General features: G+C 33.5%; 2 protein-coding genes and 1 long non-coding RNA gene across 5 annotated transcripts; 1 reads left to right on the top strand and 2 right to left on the bottom strand.

Moving 5' to 3' along the window:
* Positions 1-13,044: 13,044 nt before the first annotated feature.
* LOC121124951 (uncharacterized) lies at positions 13,045-14,233 on the bottom strand. The gene is made up of 3 exons (XR_005866490.2): positions 14,146-14,233; positions 13,514-13,677; positions 13,045-13,455 (listed from the first exon to the last, which is right to left on the bottom strand). It is a non-coding gene; the product is annotated as an uncharacterized lncRNA (long non-coding RNA).
* A 445-nt stretch (positions 14,234-14,678) lies between these two features.
* Positions 14,679-17,195, top strand: OstDelta (oligosaccharide transferase delta subunit). 2 transcript variants are annotated; one of them, XM_040720109.2, is made up of 2 exons: positions 14,679-14,818; positions 14,919-17,195. In XM_040720109.2, the coding sequence occupies exon 2, from the start codon at positions 14,937-14,939 to the stop codon at positions 16,866-16,868; it is 1,932 nt and encodes a 643-aa protein (XP_040576043.1). In that variant the 5' UTR covers positions 14,679-14,818; positions 14,919-14,936; the 3' UTR covers positions 16,869-17,195. The 2 variants fall into 2 exon arrangements, with proteins under 2 accessions (XP_040576043.1, XP_040576041.1); XM_040720107.2 differs by having other exon boundaries at positions 14,687-14,825.
* On the bottom strand, positions 17,061-19,102 carry Dus2 (Dihydrouridine synthase 2). 2 transcript variants are annotated; one of them, XM_040720111.2, is made up of 5 exons: positions 19,060-19,102; positions 18,709-18,910; positions 18,523-18,628; positions 17,976-18,470; positions 17,061-17,904 (listed from the first exon to the last, which is right to left on the bottom strand). In XM_040720111.2, the coding sequence occupies exons 2-5, from the start codon at positions 18,900-18,902 to the stop codon at positions 17,278-17,280; spliced, it is 1,422 nt and encodes a 473-aa protein (XP_040576045.1). In that variant the 5' UTR covers positions 18,903-18,910; positions 19,060-19,102; the 3' UTR covers positions 17,061-17,277. The 2 variants fall into 2 exon arrangements, with proteins under 2 accessions (XP_040576045.1, XP_040576044.1); XM_040720110.2 differs by lacking the exon at positions 19,060-19,102 and having other exon boundaries at positions 18,709-19,051.
* Between the last annotated feature and the right edge of the window lie 1,168 nt (positions 19,103-20,270).

Here is a 20,270-nt window from a genome sequence, read left to right as displayed (position 1 = left end):
TATTTGTTCAAATTTAGTCTTTTCAAATAATTTTAATTCCAAAATTATGCCCCTCTCCCCAGTAGACAAAGCTTTTGAAAATTAGCCATTGATACAATGCGACATCAATGTTGGATATTTCATCATTCAGTTTCATGTTTCAGTCTCAATGTCAAATCCATAATATAATATGTGAATTTTTAGTACGCTTCATATAAATGCACATTCTATTAATTATTATGATTATATATATATATAATAGTATCATCAATAAAACATACTTCTTCAATATAAGTCCTTCTTCTGAACGACTTTGAATTTCAAGCTCTAATTCTTACAGTTTCTTATATTTATCAGTATTATATAAAAGTACAATATAGTATCTATATATTCATTGCGTCTTACGTAACAGTTCTTGAGCGTCCATTACATATATATTATAATTTACATGGAAAGAGGCCTTGGTTCGCCCTTGCCAAAGGAAAGGCTTATTTTTAGTAGTAAACATACATTTTGAGGAACTTCCGCGCAGTTTCCGTATGAGTGGTTATAATTATTTTAAGTAATATATATTTAAAATATCTTACTTGATTGATATAAATATGGTTTTTTTAAAAAGAAATTACAAAAATTTAGTCCTGTCATGTGCGTCTAATAACTTATTAGTTATTTATAATGAAACGCCCATGAAGGAGGTTGTATGAACTTCTTCATGAGACTGTCTTAACATTATAATATACCCATTACACTTCCTGAATTCATAACTTAATTATTTCATAATATCCCAACTATATAAGGTTTTTTACAAACAAACTTTATAATATTCTCCAAATGCGGATATTCATTGAATAGTGAGTTATTTTAATGTACCTGGATGGTTGTGTTCTACTCTTATCTTTGGGAGTGGCATACCCAACTAACAAAAGGCCATGTATGTTTATTATAAGTTGTGACTATGATGAGTTGACTGCACTTTATTGAACAAATACAATCGTGATGTATTGACATTCATAGCTTTGCGCGAGGAGCATTTGATTATAAATATCCTATAAAATACATAATTATAAGCTGTAATAAATTGTGTAAGTCTTCCATTATGTAATTATCATACATAAAGAATTCACTTTTCAATAATAGTTATACATGCCAAGGCTGAAAAAGTAAACATTTTTATAATAAGAGAATGACGACTTAGTTTTGGAGGTCTCGAATTCCACGATATATTTTAAAGTTTGCACATCACTTCCCTCTCACTTTTATATATTAAGGTAATACAAAATTATTATAAAGTATTATTAGTCCAGTAACTGTTCGATGAACAAGAATAGCCACTACGGCGTCCTCTAGTCTAACCAGTCAATACCGGATAGGATCTCAAATGTTTTTCATAAAGAAGAAGTTGGAAAAAATTAGAATATACCCATGCCGTCATTTTCTGGTGATTTAAGCTTTACTTTGAGTTTGGATTTTTCACATTTAATTATGCTTTCATTCACTATAAATTCATTCCTATAAAATCCTATTGTGTTTTACCGCGGTAATTGCGCCGTGTATTTGCAGACAAGTTGTGTCGGCATATATTAAGGATTGAGTATTGTCTAATGAGTTGTACTATACAATGTTACTTATATTATATATATTGTTTTCTTTTATTATACAAGAATATAAGATTAATATCTGTACAAAAATGTCTTGAGCTTAATGTTAACGATATTATTGTATATTGAGATTATTGACTATTGTTGCATATTAGTTATTACTTATTGTTCGTAGTTAATTTCATAGTCAGTCTACACATAAAGGCACTTACTTAATTTTATTCTTAGAAAATGTTATCCATTCTGAAAAACAGGGCCGGCCTTAGGCCGCTGTAATCCAATGGCGCTGGATCTATATGAGCCAAGGGGCCATTTCCTACTCCCTCCCACTTTTGAAGAATTTTTATAAGTATCACAATTAAAAAAAATATTTTTTCATCATCTTTTCGAAAAGAAGGTTATTCCTTCAAATTTAGTCTCTTCCCAAAAATGTTACCTCTAAAAGGTTTTTGTCTATTCGAAAAAAATGTGACAGTTATAAAAAAAATCATCTTGTTGAAATTATCAAACGCCCAACTACCTACCCTGGCTATGATATGAAACCGCAGTAGACAGGGCCGATGCCACAGGGGAAGGGGGGTTAGTCAGCCTCTAAAAATGGATTATTAAAGTTGGGGAATTTTTTTGATTTTCATGTAATGAGTCGAAAAAAATGTAAATGTCGCCCTTTAAAGCTTTAATTAAGAATGGAAAAATAAAATGGCCTATATTTTTATTTCCAAAAAAAGTCCTTTCATATTACAATTGGAAAAAATGAGATGTCAATAGAAAAAATAGAACATCGGCCGGAAAATTTGAAAAAGAAATATTATCCCCTCCTCCTCACAAAAAAAAAAAATCCCAAGACTAGACTCGAAAGTGGGTCCCTCACGAATTGCTAATTTTCACAAAATAACACCAGTAACTATTTATATACAAAAAGTTGTTGTCTAAAAATTCTAAAAAAATAGAATTTTTATTTTTATCCTTACCCTGATTGGGATTTGAGCACCGTATATTCCGCTTTGCTTATGACTCTGCAATATTTATTTTTCTCCAGGCCCTGCAGGGATATTATTTAATTGAATTAATCAAAAATATGAGTAGAGTTATGTTAAAAATGTATCAGGTTATATTAATACGTAATTTTTATACTGATAAGTGATCATATTGTTTATACTGTACAAGTGAAATGGACTTCATTCCCCTTAATCAGGTCAGCAGCCTCTTTATTATATATAATGCTCCCTGAGGTATATGGTATACATCTTTTTGATCTAAGAAATGACAATGTTGTCGTATTCGTGAAATATTGCAGGGTTATACATTTTCAAAAAGTAAGACGACTTTTCAAATTTTGCAGGCAAGGTACATTTGGTATGCTCGATTTTTTATATGTAAGTACACTTGCCACTAACATATATCTACAAATTCAGCTAACTAATATGTTTCGTTTGTTTGTGAGAGGCATAATGGATATGAGTATTCTGCGTGTTCAGCGATTGTTTGTTATTGAAAAACATGATTAAAAGATTTTGCATCATATTTTGAGGAAAAACTGAAATTAAGGACTCCAAATCACTTGAAAAAAACTGAGTAAAAAAAAAATGTTTACAAATGGCACAAACTCTTCCAATATGGTCGGGGAGATGCCAATGGCGAGCCTTGCTCTGTACGCTCAAGCACGTCAACAATAGATGAAAACGTTGAAGCAGTGAAGAAAATTGTTGTTGAAAACTGTCAAAATATTATCGGATTAGTTGCTTAAGGTATTAACATATTGGCTGTTTCGTGCCATAAATTTTTCCGGACGTCTTGGGCATAAGACGAGTGTCAGCGAAGTTTTTTTTTCCGAAGCTGCTTAATTTTGAACAGCATTTTTTTGGTCAAAAACAACACCACAATAATGCCTCAGCCACCATATTCACTGGATTTGTCTCCATGTGACTTTTTCTTTTTTCCCAAATCTGAAGAGACCTATGAAAGGACGGAGATTTGCAACGATTGAGAAAATAAAGACAGCATAGCTGGAAGAGCTCAATGCTACACCGAAAAGTGCTATTGAGAAGTGGTCTGATGATTGGAAAAGCATTGGGACAAGTGTATTGTATCTGAGGGGGATTATTTTGAAGAGGACAACATAAATATTGATTAATAAATAATTATTTTTTCCCAAAAAATACAAAGTCACTTACTTTTTGAACACACCTCGTACAAGACGAACTGTTTTTGTTTGTTTTCGATATTCCTTTCTGATGTATTCACTCATATGCATTTACAGTATATGCTAAGATTTGTACAAAATATAAATCCAGGTCATATATAAAAATAAATTAAATCTCGCATGCGTTTTGTGTTTAGCTTACAACCATCACTGGTTTGTTTGCAAGGTGACTATATTCGCTTGTTTCTCTTAGTGAGCGCTCTAGATACTAAAGTACTGATCAGCCATCACTTTATTATTATTTATTTTTTTTAAACTCTTATAATTATGCTTTCATTCTTGAGAAGAAGACACGTCATTCATCACATGAATTGATATGGAGAAGGAAGGAGGTATAACTAAAGTTGATAATATTGTAGAGAAAAACGCGTGCAAGGAGAAGGGGAGGGGGGAGAGAGACTTATGGTCTCATTGTTTAAAGTACTGATGTGATTCTCATCTGTCTACTTTATTATGATTTTTGAGGGTATAACGAAAGTATTTATTGGCAAAATGTTTAATGAAGATATACTAGGTATAATTGACTTCGACATTTTTTATCCGTTAAAGTAGATTTGAAAATGTCACACTCCATGAAATTGTAATTAATTATGAACCTTATTCTCTGAATCATAGCTAATGAAACGACAAAGTAGAGTATTTCGAAATATATTTGAAGTTCTAAGTTTAAAAAAGAGGCTTTCATTAAATATAATCTACATACTAAAAAAATATACCATCATACATTTATATTAAATATACAAAATTAAACAATTGGAATCATATGACTAATAACAATAAATTATATATACAGAATATTGAAATAATAGATTGATCCAAATAATATTTTCTTGTTCTAGCATTGGAATCCAGTTAAATATGTCATAACTTTAGGTTGCAAAACACAAGCCAGACATGGAGTTTAATCAAAAAAGATCATCACCCCTTTTTCTTCATGTGGAAGTTGCTATATACAATTGTGCACAGGATAGATATATCTCCACCGATGATATCTAACTAATTATTAATAATAAAGTAAATGTCAAAATCATAAAATTGGACAATAAATATACTAAAAAAAATGTTAGAAATCAATCCATCTAAAAGATTAAGAGCAAAAGCTAATTATGTAGTAATGTCCGGCGATATTACTCCTTATTAAGAGCATCAAAAAGGATATTTTCCCCCCATTATTTATGCTTATATAACAACATACTATTATCATGATGGATTTACACAATTGCTAATTATAATGCTACACCCAATGTAACTACTCCCGTTGTTGTGACTATTTAAGCAGTTGTTTTTGCCTTTTATGAGTTTTCTTAACACCATTTCTTGTGGCTTATCAACCAATGTCCCCAAAAAACCCAAGTCTTTAAGTGAAGACACTAATGTCAGATAAACTAGTTGCGAACCATCCAAAGCTACTACTCCCTTTATTGTGACCCTTTAAGCACTTGTTTTTGCCATTTAATGAGTTGTGTATCATAATTCTTGATAATTTTGGCTAAAAAAGAATCATATTTTATGATTAGATTTTTAAAAAAATGAATACTTACTATTAGATGGTACAAAATTCAGAGTTCCATTTCGTAGTTTGGTGTGGATGACTCAAACATGCTGAAAATTATCTTAACTTCACAATTTACAATAGGGGCATTTCTATAAATGACATCATTACCAACATCCTCCATTAATTAATGATGGTTCTTCGGGAAGGAAAAATTTACCCGTGTATTTCTCCATAAATTTTTTGAACTTAGGATGATTAGCAATGGATAAGGTTATATTACATGCTATAGGCATCTTTGTGAGATCAAAGCTAAAGTCTGACTTGATGTATTCATCGTTAACTTGATTTTATAGATGAATATCCATGCCCTTGTTATGAGATGAGGATAATGAGTGGCGTGTGATTCTAGACAGGGGACTAAATGCACATTTATATCGACAAATCCGACAAACCATCTGTTTCTCATCCGGTAAGTATTTTCCAAATTCCTGGGCCTCCATTTTCAAAAATCCAGACAGAAGGCGATGTTACTTTAGGCATTTCATTCAGTTCTCTATCGGCTATCAGCATCTAATATTATATGAATATTGAATAATAAGGCGGGAATGATAACGTTCTTGATAGAAGAAGATGTATATTATTTAATCAAGGATGCCATATGTATTTCTTCTCTTCTCCTCGCACGCTTTTCTATTCTTAATAAAATTATTACCCTTAGGTATAACTACTCTTGGATATAGCCATTATAGTTAGGGATGGGCATCGACCGAGGGGCATGCAAAAAGCGGAGGCGAGACATATGGTACAATTGATTAAAGTTACGGTTTTCGAGGGTGGAATATCAGGTGGTTCTACTATAGAAATTAGAATACTCTATATTTCAAATTACAATGGAACAGTTAATAAAAAAGGTAATCGAAATTTTCAAATTGAGGAATACTATGTGAAACTCATAACAAGAACTTTCGTATTTCAATGTTATATATCTATTAACATTGAAATCTCATAAATTTCTTCCGTTACTGTCGCTAATATGATATGATATACAATGAGTTGCTAAGTTAAAGTATTATGACGTATATTTGTGATATTAAGTTAAAAAAGTATGGGTAAACTAAAAAAAACTAAAATAACGATTAACTATTACAAAAAAAATTAATTATAAATTCTAATAAAAGTTATACATAGAAAATCAAAGAAATTAATAATGACAAGTGATTCGAAACAGAAGTTATCAATATTGAATACCATATTACAAATGGATTCAACAAATGTATACATATACAAAACATAATGTGAGATTTTTACTAATAAATAAATATGCTAATTATTAATAGAAATAAAATCCGCCTTCATCCTATCATACTATACTTCAAATTATCTTAAATAAATTCCACATCAATAGTAGGGTCCATGGATCATACCTAAGTGTTTACCCCAAGAAACAGATGTTAGGCAAATACCTTGCACACCATTTGAAGCTAAGATCCCTTTGAGACCATTCAGGCAGTTGTTCTTCATTGTTCCTAAATCCAGAAACAACTTTACTTACAACTGCGAAAATCAGGGCTTGTATTTTTGATGAGACGAAAATCAAAAAAACTCTTCAGATATGTTCTTCAAGGGATACGATCAAAGCCAGATAGAGAAAATCAAAGAAAGATACTTCTAACTTGATCATCCATCTCAAGAGAGCAGATTCGACTCCTTTCTTGCAAAGAAGATTAAAAAATTGCAACATTGAAGAGATCCATTCACCACGATGAGTAGGGAATTTGAATATAATTATTGTTTACTTTATTTGTATTTGTACGAATCACGCTACTATATATATAAATATTAATTATTACAAAGTATGAGGTTTTTATTGTTACATTGAAATAGTGAACACTATTAAGATAATTTATTAAAGTATTATAACGTATGCTTATAATAGTAAGTTAAATAAGTATAAGTAAATTTTTAATAAATACAACTTTAAAAAAAAACACAATTATATTAATTATAACTAGAAGTCATAAGTAGAGAATCAGACAAATTTAAAAGGACAAATGATACAATATATAGAAGTTATTAAAATAAAATAAGTAGATTCAATAAATTATTTGTGACATTATACAAATACAAAATGAAAGGAGACATTTTTATAGAGAACTAAATATACTTATTATCAGAATGGAATATGCATTGGCCTGACAGACAAAACTATCAAAAAAAGAGAGGCACATTATCTTTAGGAGTCTATAATTATCTTCACTCGTTTTCCAATGACAAAAGAGGTACACATATAATAAAGAAATCAAGGGTCCAGGTTATATAGGTAATTAATTATTCATATAGATTATACATCACCAACTCCACCTTATAGATGGAATAAGGTAATAAAAATTCTTGACACGAACTACGTTCGCCATTTATCTATTCCAGGAGGGGACATTGTCTCTAACTACGAAGGACGTAGATTTAATAACAAGAGAGAAGTTATCTATGTCAACAATGATTTTTCGGGTAACTATGTTCAAAAAATCATTTCATCATGCACACCTCTCTTGCCAACCTCATGGGCAGAGGCAGAGAGAATAAGAGACGAAAGAAAAGAAAACATGAGGCTCACAAGATTTATCCGTAGATCCACAGTAGACATCCGTGACGAATTACTTTATAAAATAATAAAACATCTTGGTATAGAGGATAAATTTGAGATAGTAAGGTCTGAGCTAACCCAATCAGGCAAAGTACTACACATCTGTGTTCCTTCTTTGGTGTTTAAAAATCTGCAACCTTACAATTTTACTTTTCGAATTGCCTCAGCTGGTAGGGTACAGTTCCAAGATCCTCGAAGTGCACCTTTTATGGAGCAAGAGGAAGAAGAAGCAAAAAAAAGATATGGAGCAAGAGACAAAAAGTAATGAACAACAACAGCTAATTCGAAACAACAACGATTGTGCCCTGGGGGGAAGATGATGAAAACACTACTAATGAAAATGCTGATGAGGTCGACAAGTATACTTGTAGAATCAGTAGGGACAAATAGGACAAACAAGATCATAATATAACCTCAATAACCAAAGAACACTATCCAAATGATACAGAAAAGAGAAACAAAAATAAAACACCAAATTTTGCATCTGGGACATCAAGCCTGGCTGAAAAAGACGTTAAACAGAAGAAAACTTCTGAAAAGTTATTTTTCGTCTACCACAAAATCCTATAAAATCAACATGATCAGCTGCACCTACATCAATACACAACACTCCAGAGCAGCCAACTCTGAACTTAAATTGAGAACATCTAATACAGCCATGATAACAGAACCTTATCTCATCAAAGGCACTACAAAAAAGCCTAAACTTAAGTGGATATACAATTCACAGTAAATTAGGGTCAACACCAAGAGCTTGCATACGAACGGCCGACCACTTAAATCCGAGATTTGTACCTGAATTATCCGGTAGGGATGTTTGCATAGTTCGCTTAAAGGTTGATGAGACCATTCTCTATCTTTGTGTAGCATATCTTGATCAACTCCTATCAGTTGAAAACGAGACATTGTTAAATCTTATTAAATATGTGTAGAAACGTTGACTCAAGGGAGAGAGTGTTGAGAACATTATTGAAGAAAATGGCCTTGTCATTAAAAACGAAGGCCTTTCGTAACTCAGCGAGGTAGCTCTATCATTGATATTACAATCATGAATCAGCATGCCTATAATATATTTGATATTGATGGTTGGCATGGAGCTCGTCGTTCATCAATGTCGGACCACCGATAAATAGTTTTCAATTTTGGTCAATACAAGACAATAGCCGATCAATCAAGGTACCTGAGGAAAACTTTTAGCCTATGTACAGATTCTAGATCCCTACCTGCAATACGTCCCTGCGCCAGCAGTGTGGACCATTGTGCCAAATCACTCTATATGATTATTAACAATGCACTGAGCTGAAGCGTAACCGATCCTCTCAGAGGGAAGAGTATCTGGTCACCAAAAATAAATATCGTGCAGCACTCAGAAAAGAGCAAAAATACTCCTGGAGGTATTTTTGTAGTAGTATAGAAGACCCAAAGGACATTGCAAGACTTATTAGAATTTCAAAACCAATCTCTGAATCAATTGGCTTATTTAAAACAGAACAAGGATACGCTCAATCGCCAACCAAATCTCTTGAAATACTCCTGGAGACCCATTTCACAGGATGCAAAATCTATTCAATAAACGTAAAGCCATTGCGATCCACCACCTATACTATTATAGCAAAAAAAAGTGCGTAAAATTTTTAAATGGCATTCAAAGAAAAACACTTCTTGCAATGACTCACGTACTTCGGTCTACGCCGACAGCGGGGATGGAATCAGTTATGGGAATAGTCCCTCTTGATCTTTATATAATAGGACAGGCAACAAAAGCAAGACAAGAACAAGCCACTTCTTACGGGATACCTGGGACGGCATTGCCAACCTTCTGAAACGTCGTGGACACCGCTTCTCCTGTGACAAAATACTCAACCAGGCTCACCTAAACAAACCCAGTGATTACATTAAAGGAAAGCTAATTTGGATGGATAACTCTAGGCTTGATAATCCGGACACAATCATATACACAGACAGATGAAAGGATGAAGAAGGTAATACAGGTACTGGATGGGCCAATACTAGGGGAGATGTCGTAAATCATCTCTCGATGGGATCCTTCAATAAAGAAGCATCCGCCTTCCAAGCTGAGATTTTCGCCATAAAATAATCGGTAGAAGAACTTCGAAAACAACAAAAAACATCAAAGAAAGTTATGATCCGAACGGACTCTCAATCAGCAGTTGCCGCTCTGATTAATTCACTTACCACAAGTGATGAAGTCAAAAAGTGTAAAGAAGAAGCCTTCAACCTCGGAAAAAAGATAAAGAAATATTCATTGAATGGTGCAGAGGTCACAATGACATCAAATGTAATAAATTCGCTGACTATCTTGCAAAAAGTGCAACGTGAATATGTTGGTGTACCTCCCAGTTACATTAAGAAAACACTTGATGACTTCTTTTACAAAATGTGGTGTAGTCGTTTTAAAAACAATCAGAGCATAAAGCACATACATGTGATGATGAAAGAGCCAAGATCAAAACCAGTTAAACTTCGACGTGAATGCCTGAAGCTACTTGTTCAAGCCTACACAGGACATGGACCATTCCTCGCCCATCTCAGTAAATGGAAGAACACAAGCGCACTCTGTACGTTTCATTAGATCAGCTAAAATCAGCTGTGACAAGGGAGGAAGGAAAAAGGATATCACCAAGTGCATTTGCTAGAATTACTCCAATGTCGATCCCCAATTCTACTATTACTGCAAAACGGACTTACAATTATAACTCAGTAACCAATAATCAGGGTTACACTCCGTCGTTTATGAGCACAGAGGAATGTTCAATCTGGTTAAGAATATAATTTAATCTATTTATGAAAGGATGTTCACAACTCAGGAATATAAATAATATAATAATGACAACTGCTAAGGAAAAGGAAAGTCATTGTTCAAACAACCTATTCCAAATTAACAGACCAGCAAAAAAAAAAAACCACATCAATTACTCAGGACAATGCCGGATACTTTCGCTGAAATTTTGATAAATTTATTAAAATTTCGTCAATCACCGCTACCCTTATATACAATATGCAGGTATCCTACTTTATTCATTGGAATAAAGGGCCTCAGAAAAAAAATCCTTCCTAAAATTAGCACTGGACCAACGTTATGCATAGGGAATGAGTTAGAGAATCATCGTCTAATATAGTTATAATTTGTGCCCAAAGTTATATTGCTACTAAATTTTTCGACAAGGAAAGTAGGGCAAACCGAATCAGTTATAAAATTGAGGTTACAACAAAATTTCCCTTTTTTATAATAATCATCTTTGATATGTACAGAAATACCCGCCTATCAGAGGAATAAATACCACTTCAGCAATCATATCATATAAATTTAAACTCTCAAGTCTTACTCATTATCACTTGCAGAGATACCAGGGCACAAATGCACTAAAAACCCGTATTAAACGGTCAAACAAAGGAAATTGAAAAAGCAACCGCTTAGTTTTATGACCTCTTAAACCATGTTTCCTATTTTCTAACATCTTTTAATTTGAAAACTGGATATGGCCGATTAGTACATTGACACTCTTAAAACAGGTGGCCGTGAAACCAGATTTGACTGATATTTATTTAGAAAAAAGCTAAAACAAGGTTTATATTATGACAAAATTTAGTAATATACTTCGTATTTACTGATTTTGTTGTATATATATGTATGTTACCCCTAGCAGAGTACTTTAGTTTTGGAGTACCGAAGATAGATATGTATAGATGGGGGGGTGGGGTTGGGGGTGAAGGATAGAACAGGACAAGGGAAGAAGTCACAAAATAAAGAACTATAAGAATATATTATATGGTGTCAGAAGTCGGATAAAGTATCCAGGATAATGGAGGAGGAAGTAGTGACGCATACCTTGAATTCAAATGGGACTATGCCCCCAATGATACCGCCTCCGGCTCCTCTGGTAGTGAGAGGGGATATGACCTATAATTGGGAACAGTAACTATATATCTATAAGCACTGTTTTCAAGATATTAGAGATTCTGTGAAGGCATCGATATTCCTATCAACAGTAGGACCGGAGGCGTTGGAGATATACAGAGATTTTGAACTATCAAACGCCGAGAGATTTGAATACAGGGTGGGTCAGGGGAAAGTTAGAGGAATATTTTAGTCCAAAAAAGAATGTGATATTTGAGTCCTATATGTTCTGGTCCGTGGGAAAAGGAGAAGCAGAAGGATGGGAGGATTTCTATTCGCGGATTAGGAGAATGTCTGCCAATTTTGAATTTGCGTCTCAGTGGGAGAGAAACTTGAGATACAAATTGGTGTTCTCTATACCGGACTCGCAAGAAGATTTAAAAAATACACTGCTATCTAGGGCAGAACTGACCTTAGATCTATGCCTATAGGAAATAAGACTTTATGAGAAAACAAAAAAACAATTAAGGCGAATGAGGTGCGTGTCCCAGGAGATGGACAGTCTAAAAATAGATAAGACAATAAGTTAAAGAGAGAATAGAGACCTTTGTAGATGGTGTGGAGCTAAGGAACAGCACAAACAAACAGAATACCCAGCTCAAAAATACAAGGCAAAGTGTCGAAAGTGTGAAAAGGTGGGACACTACAAAACAGAAGAGTAGAGGAGGTAGTGGATGAAACACCAGATATTCAAGAGATAAACACTTCTCCGTAGTTTTTTCTAGATACCAATGAGGAGGAAGAGTGTGGTACAGCATGGTATATTACCATGTTGGCCAATGGGATACATGTCAAAGTAAAGGTGGATACAGGAGCTAATGTTACGGTGCTTCCCAAATCATATATAAAGACACTAAAAGTAAAAACAATGGAAAAGGTGGGACCAGTAAGAGGTGCAGATGGGAATCTAATAGAAATGGAAGGCGGCTCGTGGATTCAGTTGGTATGTGGAGAAAGAAAACTAAAGGGAAGAGTAATTTTTGGAAATGTAAAGAGACCACTACTGGATATAACGAAATTATGGGTTTAAAATTAATTAAAAAAACTATTGATAATTTGGAATTTCCGAGTATTCCGGGGGAATATAAAATAGAACTAAGGAAAGAAGCAATCCCATGGCCGAATCGGTAGCAAGGAAAGTTCCAATACCTGTGTATGATTTAGTAAGAGGAAATAAAAAAATTAGAAAATTTTGGTACCATTGAAAAAGTTATTGACCCAACGGATTGGTGTTCACCTATTGTAGTTGTAAAGAAGGCTGTGGGAATACGTTTATGTGTGGATTATCAAAAACTGAATAAATATATTCGGATTCCTAGGTATCCAATAGGTTCGTGATACAGCATAATAGCTCGAATAAAAGGAGGTTATTTTTCAAAGTTGGATGCAGTTATGAGGTTTTATCATATTGGTTTAGAGGAAGAGAGCAGTCTCCTCACTACATTTATCACCCCCATAGGGAGGTATGAATTCAATCGTCTCCCGCTTGGAATTTCGAGTGTACCAGAGTTCTTCCAGGCGAAACAGTGCCAGTTATTAGATCCAGTTGAGGGCGTGCATGTACATGTGGATGACATTTTGATCACTGGGATTGATAAGGATTTCATTGATAACAGGCTAAATTAATTGAGAAAATCAAAAAATTATTCAGAAAATACACCTATCTATATACTACATATTGTAATATGAATGTCTCGTTGTCGAAAAAGATCCTGATAATTCTAATTCTCCTATATTCTTTCCACTATTTCAATCCGGTTAAGTAAGATAATTCACAAAGTCTCATTATAGCATTTAGCAAACCTCCCTCCCCTCACTCTTATGATTGGCTCTTGTAACCTTAGTAGTAGTATTATGATTTTTTTTTTAAATATTGTGTTATAAACTTCAAATAGCATACCAATATATATGAATAATTAAAATGGTTAGATGAGAAGTCTATTTTATATTTACTTAAAAAAAAAAAATTCCACAACGAAATTTGCAAAGAAATTTGTAAAAAATGTTTTTTACTATTTTTGCAAAAAACCTAACATAAGCATATGCTGGAATTGTAAAGAGAAACAAAGCTTTTTTTTCGTACTTGCAAAAACAAAAAAGTTAAAAAGAATAATCTTGTCAAAAAAATAACCCTCCATAACTGGTTCATTTTTGCAAATATTGCAAAAATTATGTTTTAAAATGTTCGATAAAAAAGAATCTGGATCCTCCAGCTGGATAGTATTACTCATTGATATAATATTTAATATTGTTTGAATGAAACCACATGGATTTCTCAACTATTGAGAAATCCATGATGAAACATACTATATAATCTTGTACAAGCCCAATCTCAATTTAACACTTTATTTTTGAATGGCAAAATCCTCAGTTTATATAATCAGTTCAACTTTTTTTGATAATTTACTTTAGAAAACTTTTTAACAAATATTTTTAAACAATTTTTGGTTATTAATATTTCTACCCTAAAATGGAAGTTTAATAATAATACCACGTGACGCTGACATAATACTACAAGAATGACAAACTATTACTCTTTTATAATTAGACAATGAGTTTACCAACAGAAATTTTTCATAAGATGATGTTTTTCAACACAACAATTTGCGTTATTGGAGCTTGTGCTCCTCCAGATAGTATTTTAACTAATTGATTATTCCATCTCAATAAAAACTTTGTATTCTCCCTGAAATACTAAAACTCATAGGTTATCATAACTACCATAATTTTGGCTATCATAGGACGCTAAATAAAATGAAGTCAGCTAGAATTAGCCAGTTATGGGTTGAAAGGGATATGGTATGCCTACTTGAGGCAACGTCATCTTTCGCTTGTCGGCCGCGTCATCCTTTTAGGATCCAACTGAATTAATATTTATTCCTCATACGTTACCGGCCGGTTGCCCAGTTGGTACTTATCTCGTCTACGTCCATTTGGAAAATCTTGAAAGAACCGATTGGTATTTAACTAAATTTCCTGGGTGGGAGGTAATAATCAACCTTTAATTCTTTCTTTCTATTAAAATAAATCAGATTCCTTGATTTGACTTCTATTGCCGGATTTCATTTTCAATTTTATAGTCAAATACGAACTTTGATATGGATTGGATCAGAAGAACTCTACTGCTCATCTCGCTGAGCTCTGGCATTCATACCTTAACACCTCAAAGTTATTTATCGCAAAAAGAAGTGGACAATTTAATGAAGAACGTGTTTGAGCCAGTGTTTTCACTGGATCTGAATCAAGTGACTCGACAAAGTCTTCACTATGCCGTTGCCGGATCCAAACTCTTAGGGAGAAAAGTTCCTGAAGCCAAAATATGTAATGTACTTGCCTCAAAGTTGTCTGGTGTAAAAGAAATATCGCATTTATACGACGTTGCTGTCCCCATTTCTATCTTGGGATGCACTCTTGGAGAAGACAAATTGAATGAAGCCAAAAAAGTCATTAAAGGGGCAGATCTCAATTCGCCCGCTGGGCTCTTTTACGCTTTTTTTATCTCCCAAAAGCTCTCTATTCCATTCTCTTTAGATACAGCAGTTATTGAGAAATCTCTTTCCGCTGGAATCAAGGTGGATGATAGTTTGCTTAATTTGGGATATGCATTTCACTTAGCCGGAGAAGAAGGTGCCATAAGTAAGAGCTCCCTATCGTCCTACTTTTCTAGAATTGAAGATGCCCTTGCTCAGGCCGATGAGGTCGATGGTAAATTCTTACAATTTGAAGGTGGATTATCCATTACAAATTTTATTCTGTCTGGTCTTTTAAAATTAACGGAAAGAGCAAAGAAGCCCTTTCCCATGACTGATGCTCAATTAGTCAAGTTTGTCAATTACTTCATGAATCGTAAGAGTGTTCAAAGTATTAAAGGAGCTTTTAATCTATTGGAAGGAATTAACAATTTATCAAAAAGTCAATTGGTTGAACCTGTAGCCGTGACCCTTGCCTCACCTGGAGTTATTTCTGATGCATCTCCAAAGATACGCGTCAGAGTATCCGATCTTTTTGGCAATCCCCTATCTGGAAAATTTGATGTTACCATAGAATCTGCATCTCCTAAAATTGGAAAGACACCTGTCATTCTTAAGGGAACAAAAATGGCGCCTGTTGCTGGAGAAGCCTCTCTTTTTGAAGTAGATATGAAATCACTCAAACCAGCTAGAGGTTTTTATACTTTGGCCATAAATGTAAATGGCGGCTCAAGTTCTAAAAAGTACGTTGGACTTCAAGGAGTCTCCTTTGACATTAAAGTATCTAGCGCAATTTCAATTGAGAATGCCTTTTACACAGTTGGGGATGCTGATCAATCTACCCCCTCTCCAAAATCTCCCATTAAACTTCCCGACAAATTTTCTCTTCTTAAACTTGATTCTCGCCAGAAGTTCTCATTCAAATTTTCTTTGAAGGACAAGGATAGCTCTGGAAGCTTCAAGGCTCATCAGGTTTTTGTTCGATTGTTTAACAAAAATTCAGAAATAATTTATGTTTCTGAGCGTGAGTCGGAACAGTCCTCAGCATACAAATTTGAGTTCAATGTAGCCTCTAAAGTTGCTGATTTCAATGGTAAATCAGGAAAGTATTCTATTGAGCTTATTGTTGGAGACGTTCTTATTTCTAATCCCATAACTTGGACTATCGGAGACGTAGATATCTCATTCTCCACCTCTGCAGAGTCTGAAACACAATCTACAGAATCAGGAATGCTTCCTGAAATCAAGCATTTATTTAAGGAACCCGAGAAGAGGCCACCTAGTTATGTATCCAATGCATTTATGTTCCTCTGTCTTGCTCCTATTTTCATCATGTTTATCTCGTGGGCCAAGATCGGCGTGAACGTATCTGGCTTCCCATTTAGCTTGTCCTCAATTGGATTTCACCTTGGATTGGGCTCTATTTTCGTTCTATACTTTTATTTCTGGCTCAAATTGAATATGTTTACTACAGTTAAATATTTGATAGTCTTAGGCTTATTTACTTTTGTTACTGGAAATTCTATGTTAGCACAAATTGCAAAGAGGAAGAAGGCTTAAGCTCCTATGGGCATTTTTCCATTCTGCTTTTCCGTTTAGTTCATCCTACTAAAGTTTTTTTTTTTTCTTTTAATTTGGACTTGTCTTACCTTTTTATGTTGTTATTGTATTTGTATTCTTTTTGCTTCACGTATTTTAATTTTTTTGTTACTTACGATAAACTTATGAGGAATAAATGGTACCCTCTCGCGATTTTTTCCCCCAGCATATCTCTAACTTTATTTTGAGTGTATTCTATAATTTTTTAACATTATATAAATATATGTTGGTAAATTAAATCAATAAAATTGATCTCCAATTGATTTGGAGAAATAGTACAACACTGTACGTCGGGAGAATTATTAGGTTGCAACATTATGTAAAATTAAAGGCACGGTCTGAATGTATTATCACTTTAACATTCAAAAAATCATTGATTAAATTTTTGAATATCCAAACAATGTAAAGCTACAATAGCTGCAGCCTGCTCCGAATATCTTATGTTCTTTTCGGAAGCAAGGCTTGCAAAACTACCAAATTCTCCGAGTCGAACAATGCTTTGGAACACCTTATCCTTGGTTTTGATGGTGTTATATGAGGGGACAGCAGAATTGGATTTTGTTTTGAGTCTAAACCAAGATAGAAGTTTAGCTTTTGGAATATCGCAAGGCTTTGGATAATGAGTACGAACATAAGGTGCAAACATAACGGTTAATTCCTCGTTTGAATCCCATTCTGGAAGGAGCAAATTGTTTGGAAAACAGGATGATAACTTTCTTCTTTTGGGTGAAACATCATCGGATAAAACACCAGTTCGAACAGCTTCTCTAGCTCCAAGCGGATGTTTTAACTTTAACTTGGATAACTCTCCTTGTCTTTTAGAAAATGTATCTCCCTTATCAAAAATATTGCAGAGATCTAATAGGGTTCCAGTAGATAGAAATTTCCGTCCTTTTTCGGTATCTTGGTCTGAGCCCAAAATTTGTTGTACGTTATACTTGACTATATTAAAGGGATAATCAAAGTGAATGGCAGTATCTAGATAATCATCAATGATCTGTAAGCAGGAAGAAAAAACATTAATTTATCAGATACCAATAATTATTTCCAAGGGAAATAGAGACGGACCTTGTAAATATCTTCCCTATTTTTGGAGAAGACCGACACGTTCCATTCTGCAGCTCGAGCAATCATCACACTATCCGCCGTACTTTCCTTCCAAAAACTCAAAATCCCCTCATGAGTATTGGCAACTAAATCACGATTATTTGATGAGCCACCATTGGCTATTATAGGAATAGTAGCAATCTTTTTGACTTCTTGAATAATGTTCGTATGAACACTATGATTAGGTCGCTCATCTTTGGTTCTACCATGAACTGCTAGGGCATCTACTCCAGTAGATTGGATCAAACGAACAATATTGAGAGTATCTTCGAGATCATTCAAAATTCTAATTTTGCAGGTAACCGTGATTTGTTTTCCAACCGCTTCAACAAGATGTGTAAGAATTGATTTTATTTTATCAGGATCACTCAAAAGAGCCGCTCCCATCCCACCCTTTAAGGAAAACGGTTTTGGACAGCCCATATTCACATCGATTCCATCAACGTCTTTGACGACCTAAGCATAAATTAATATAAATAGAAAATCTGGTGGAAAAAAAAACAACAACCTTCATTGCGACTGCAACAGCACGATCCGGATCACTTGTTCCTATTTGAAGTACTAAATGACCCCTTTCTTTCGGAGATATTCGCAAAATGAGAGTGGAATCGGATCTATGTTTTAAAAAAAATCAAATTAATTCAAACATAAAAAATAAGATCAAAAAAGTTTGTTTACCAGCAAAATAACTTACTTGTCAACATAGTCGACAGTGTCCAGCATGGGATTTAGAACCCTTTCGCTGTTAATTAATCGCCAATCAATTATTTCTTCTGTATACACAATGTCCGCACCATACTTAAGTGCAAGGAGGCGCATAGGAAGGGTGCCTATTTTAACCATGGGTGCAAGAATGAGCTTATCCACAAAATTTAATTTGGGTTTCATACTTTTGGCTGAAAAAGTCAAAACCCAATAGCAAATCTTAGTAATTTGTGTGTAAGACTACTTAAATATTATATATTAATATTCAAATATTGTCAATATTTAATAAAATATTACTATCGTAACGAAAACTGTATCTAATTAAATAATAAATATTTACGTCAAATGGCCATGAAAATCTTGAAAACATATAATATAGCTATGACTATATAGCTAGAATACACGTAGAAAAAAGGGGATAAAAAATATAAATTACAGCGATACCAATTTCATGTATTTAAATAATCTTTCAATCAAATATATAAAACAACCAAAGAATATCAATATATGAATGAATGCTCCCTAATATTGGATCTTTTGAAAGGAAATTTGAAATTGAGTATATCCACAAATTATACGATAACTAGCTATTTTATACAAATTTTACAAGGACTACTAAAGAGTAGTAGTAGTCTTTAATAATCCTTGACTTTAGTATAAAAAATAATATTTCATTTTAAATAATTACATAAAATTTGAAAATTATGCTTCGTAGTAATTACTTTTATTCATTTGAAAATCAACAATACTACGTGGACTCGATCAAGTAGTTAATATGAAATTATATTTTTATATCATGGGGAAATTACGATCCTTTTCCTCGCCATTAATAAAGGTAGCCGGACTTTATGGAGACAACCAATCGAATCACTTTCTCTATAAAGTCCCTGAGTGGACTTTATGGAGACAGTGGACTATATGGGGACAACCAATTAAATCATTTTATACTGATCCTAAAAATATTGATAAAATCGGTAGTTCGAACCGAAAATTTAAAAATAAAGGAAGAATTGTGCTAATCTAGCTGCAGGAAGAAAGAAAGAGAAAAGAAGCAAAACAATAATACAATAATTTGAAATCGTTTTGTTATTGTTCAATTCAAATCAAAGATTCTGACGGATTCGTTTTTGTAAATCGGAGCAGTCGTCATGTGGTAAACATTGGTCAATAATTTTTATTATTGTGGAGATCCTAAATATTCCAATATGATGATAAGCAAGTAAGTTTTTTTTTTCTTTGAAAATGATTCAGACTAACTAAGTTTCAAAATTGCAAGTCTACAGAAGATAAGAAGTCACTAATAATTTTTTATCAGATAATCACTTAGGACTCAACAATTCACAAAATCTATTTATACAGATAGTAGCAAAATATAATATGAATTGCAGACAAAAGTATCGAGAAAAAAGGGTGCATATTCATTGTGAGTCTTAGATTGGCTTCTACTTTTTTCCAAGGGGTTTCTGCATTATATACATCAAGGAAACTGAAGGATTCTTAACAATGAAATATTTTTCTCAGAATAAGAGACGAAAAAAAAAAAGTCGACTT

The sequence above is a fragment of the Lepeophtheirus salmonis genome, chromosome 1 (genome assembly GCF_016086655.4).
Source record: "Lepeophtheirus salmonis chromosome 1, UVic_Lsal_1.4, whole genome shotgun sequence".
NCBI classification, from domain to species: domain Eukaryota; kingdom Metazoa; phylum Arthropoda; class Copepoda; order Siphonostomatoida; family Caligidae; genus Lepeophtheirus; species Lepeophtheirus salmonis.
The sequence above is the reverse complement of the archived record's forward strand: the minus strand, read 5'-3'. Positions and strand labels throughout refer to the sequence as shown.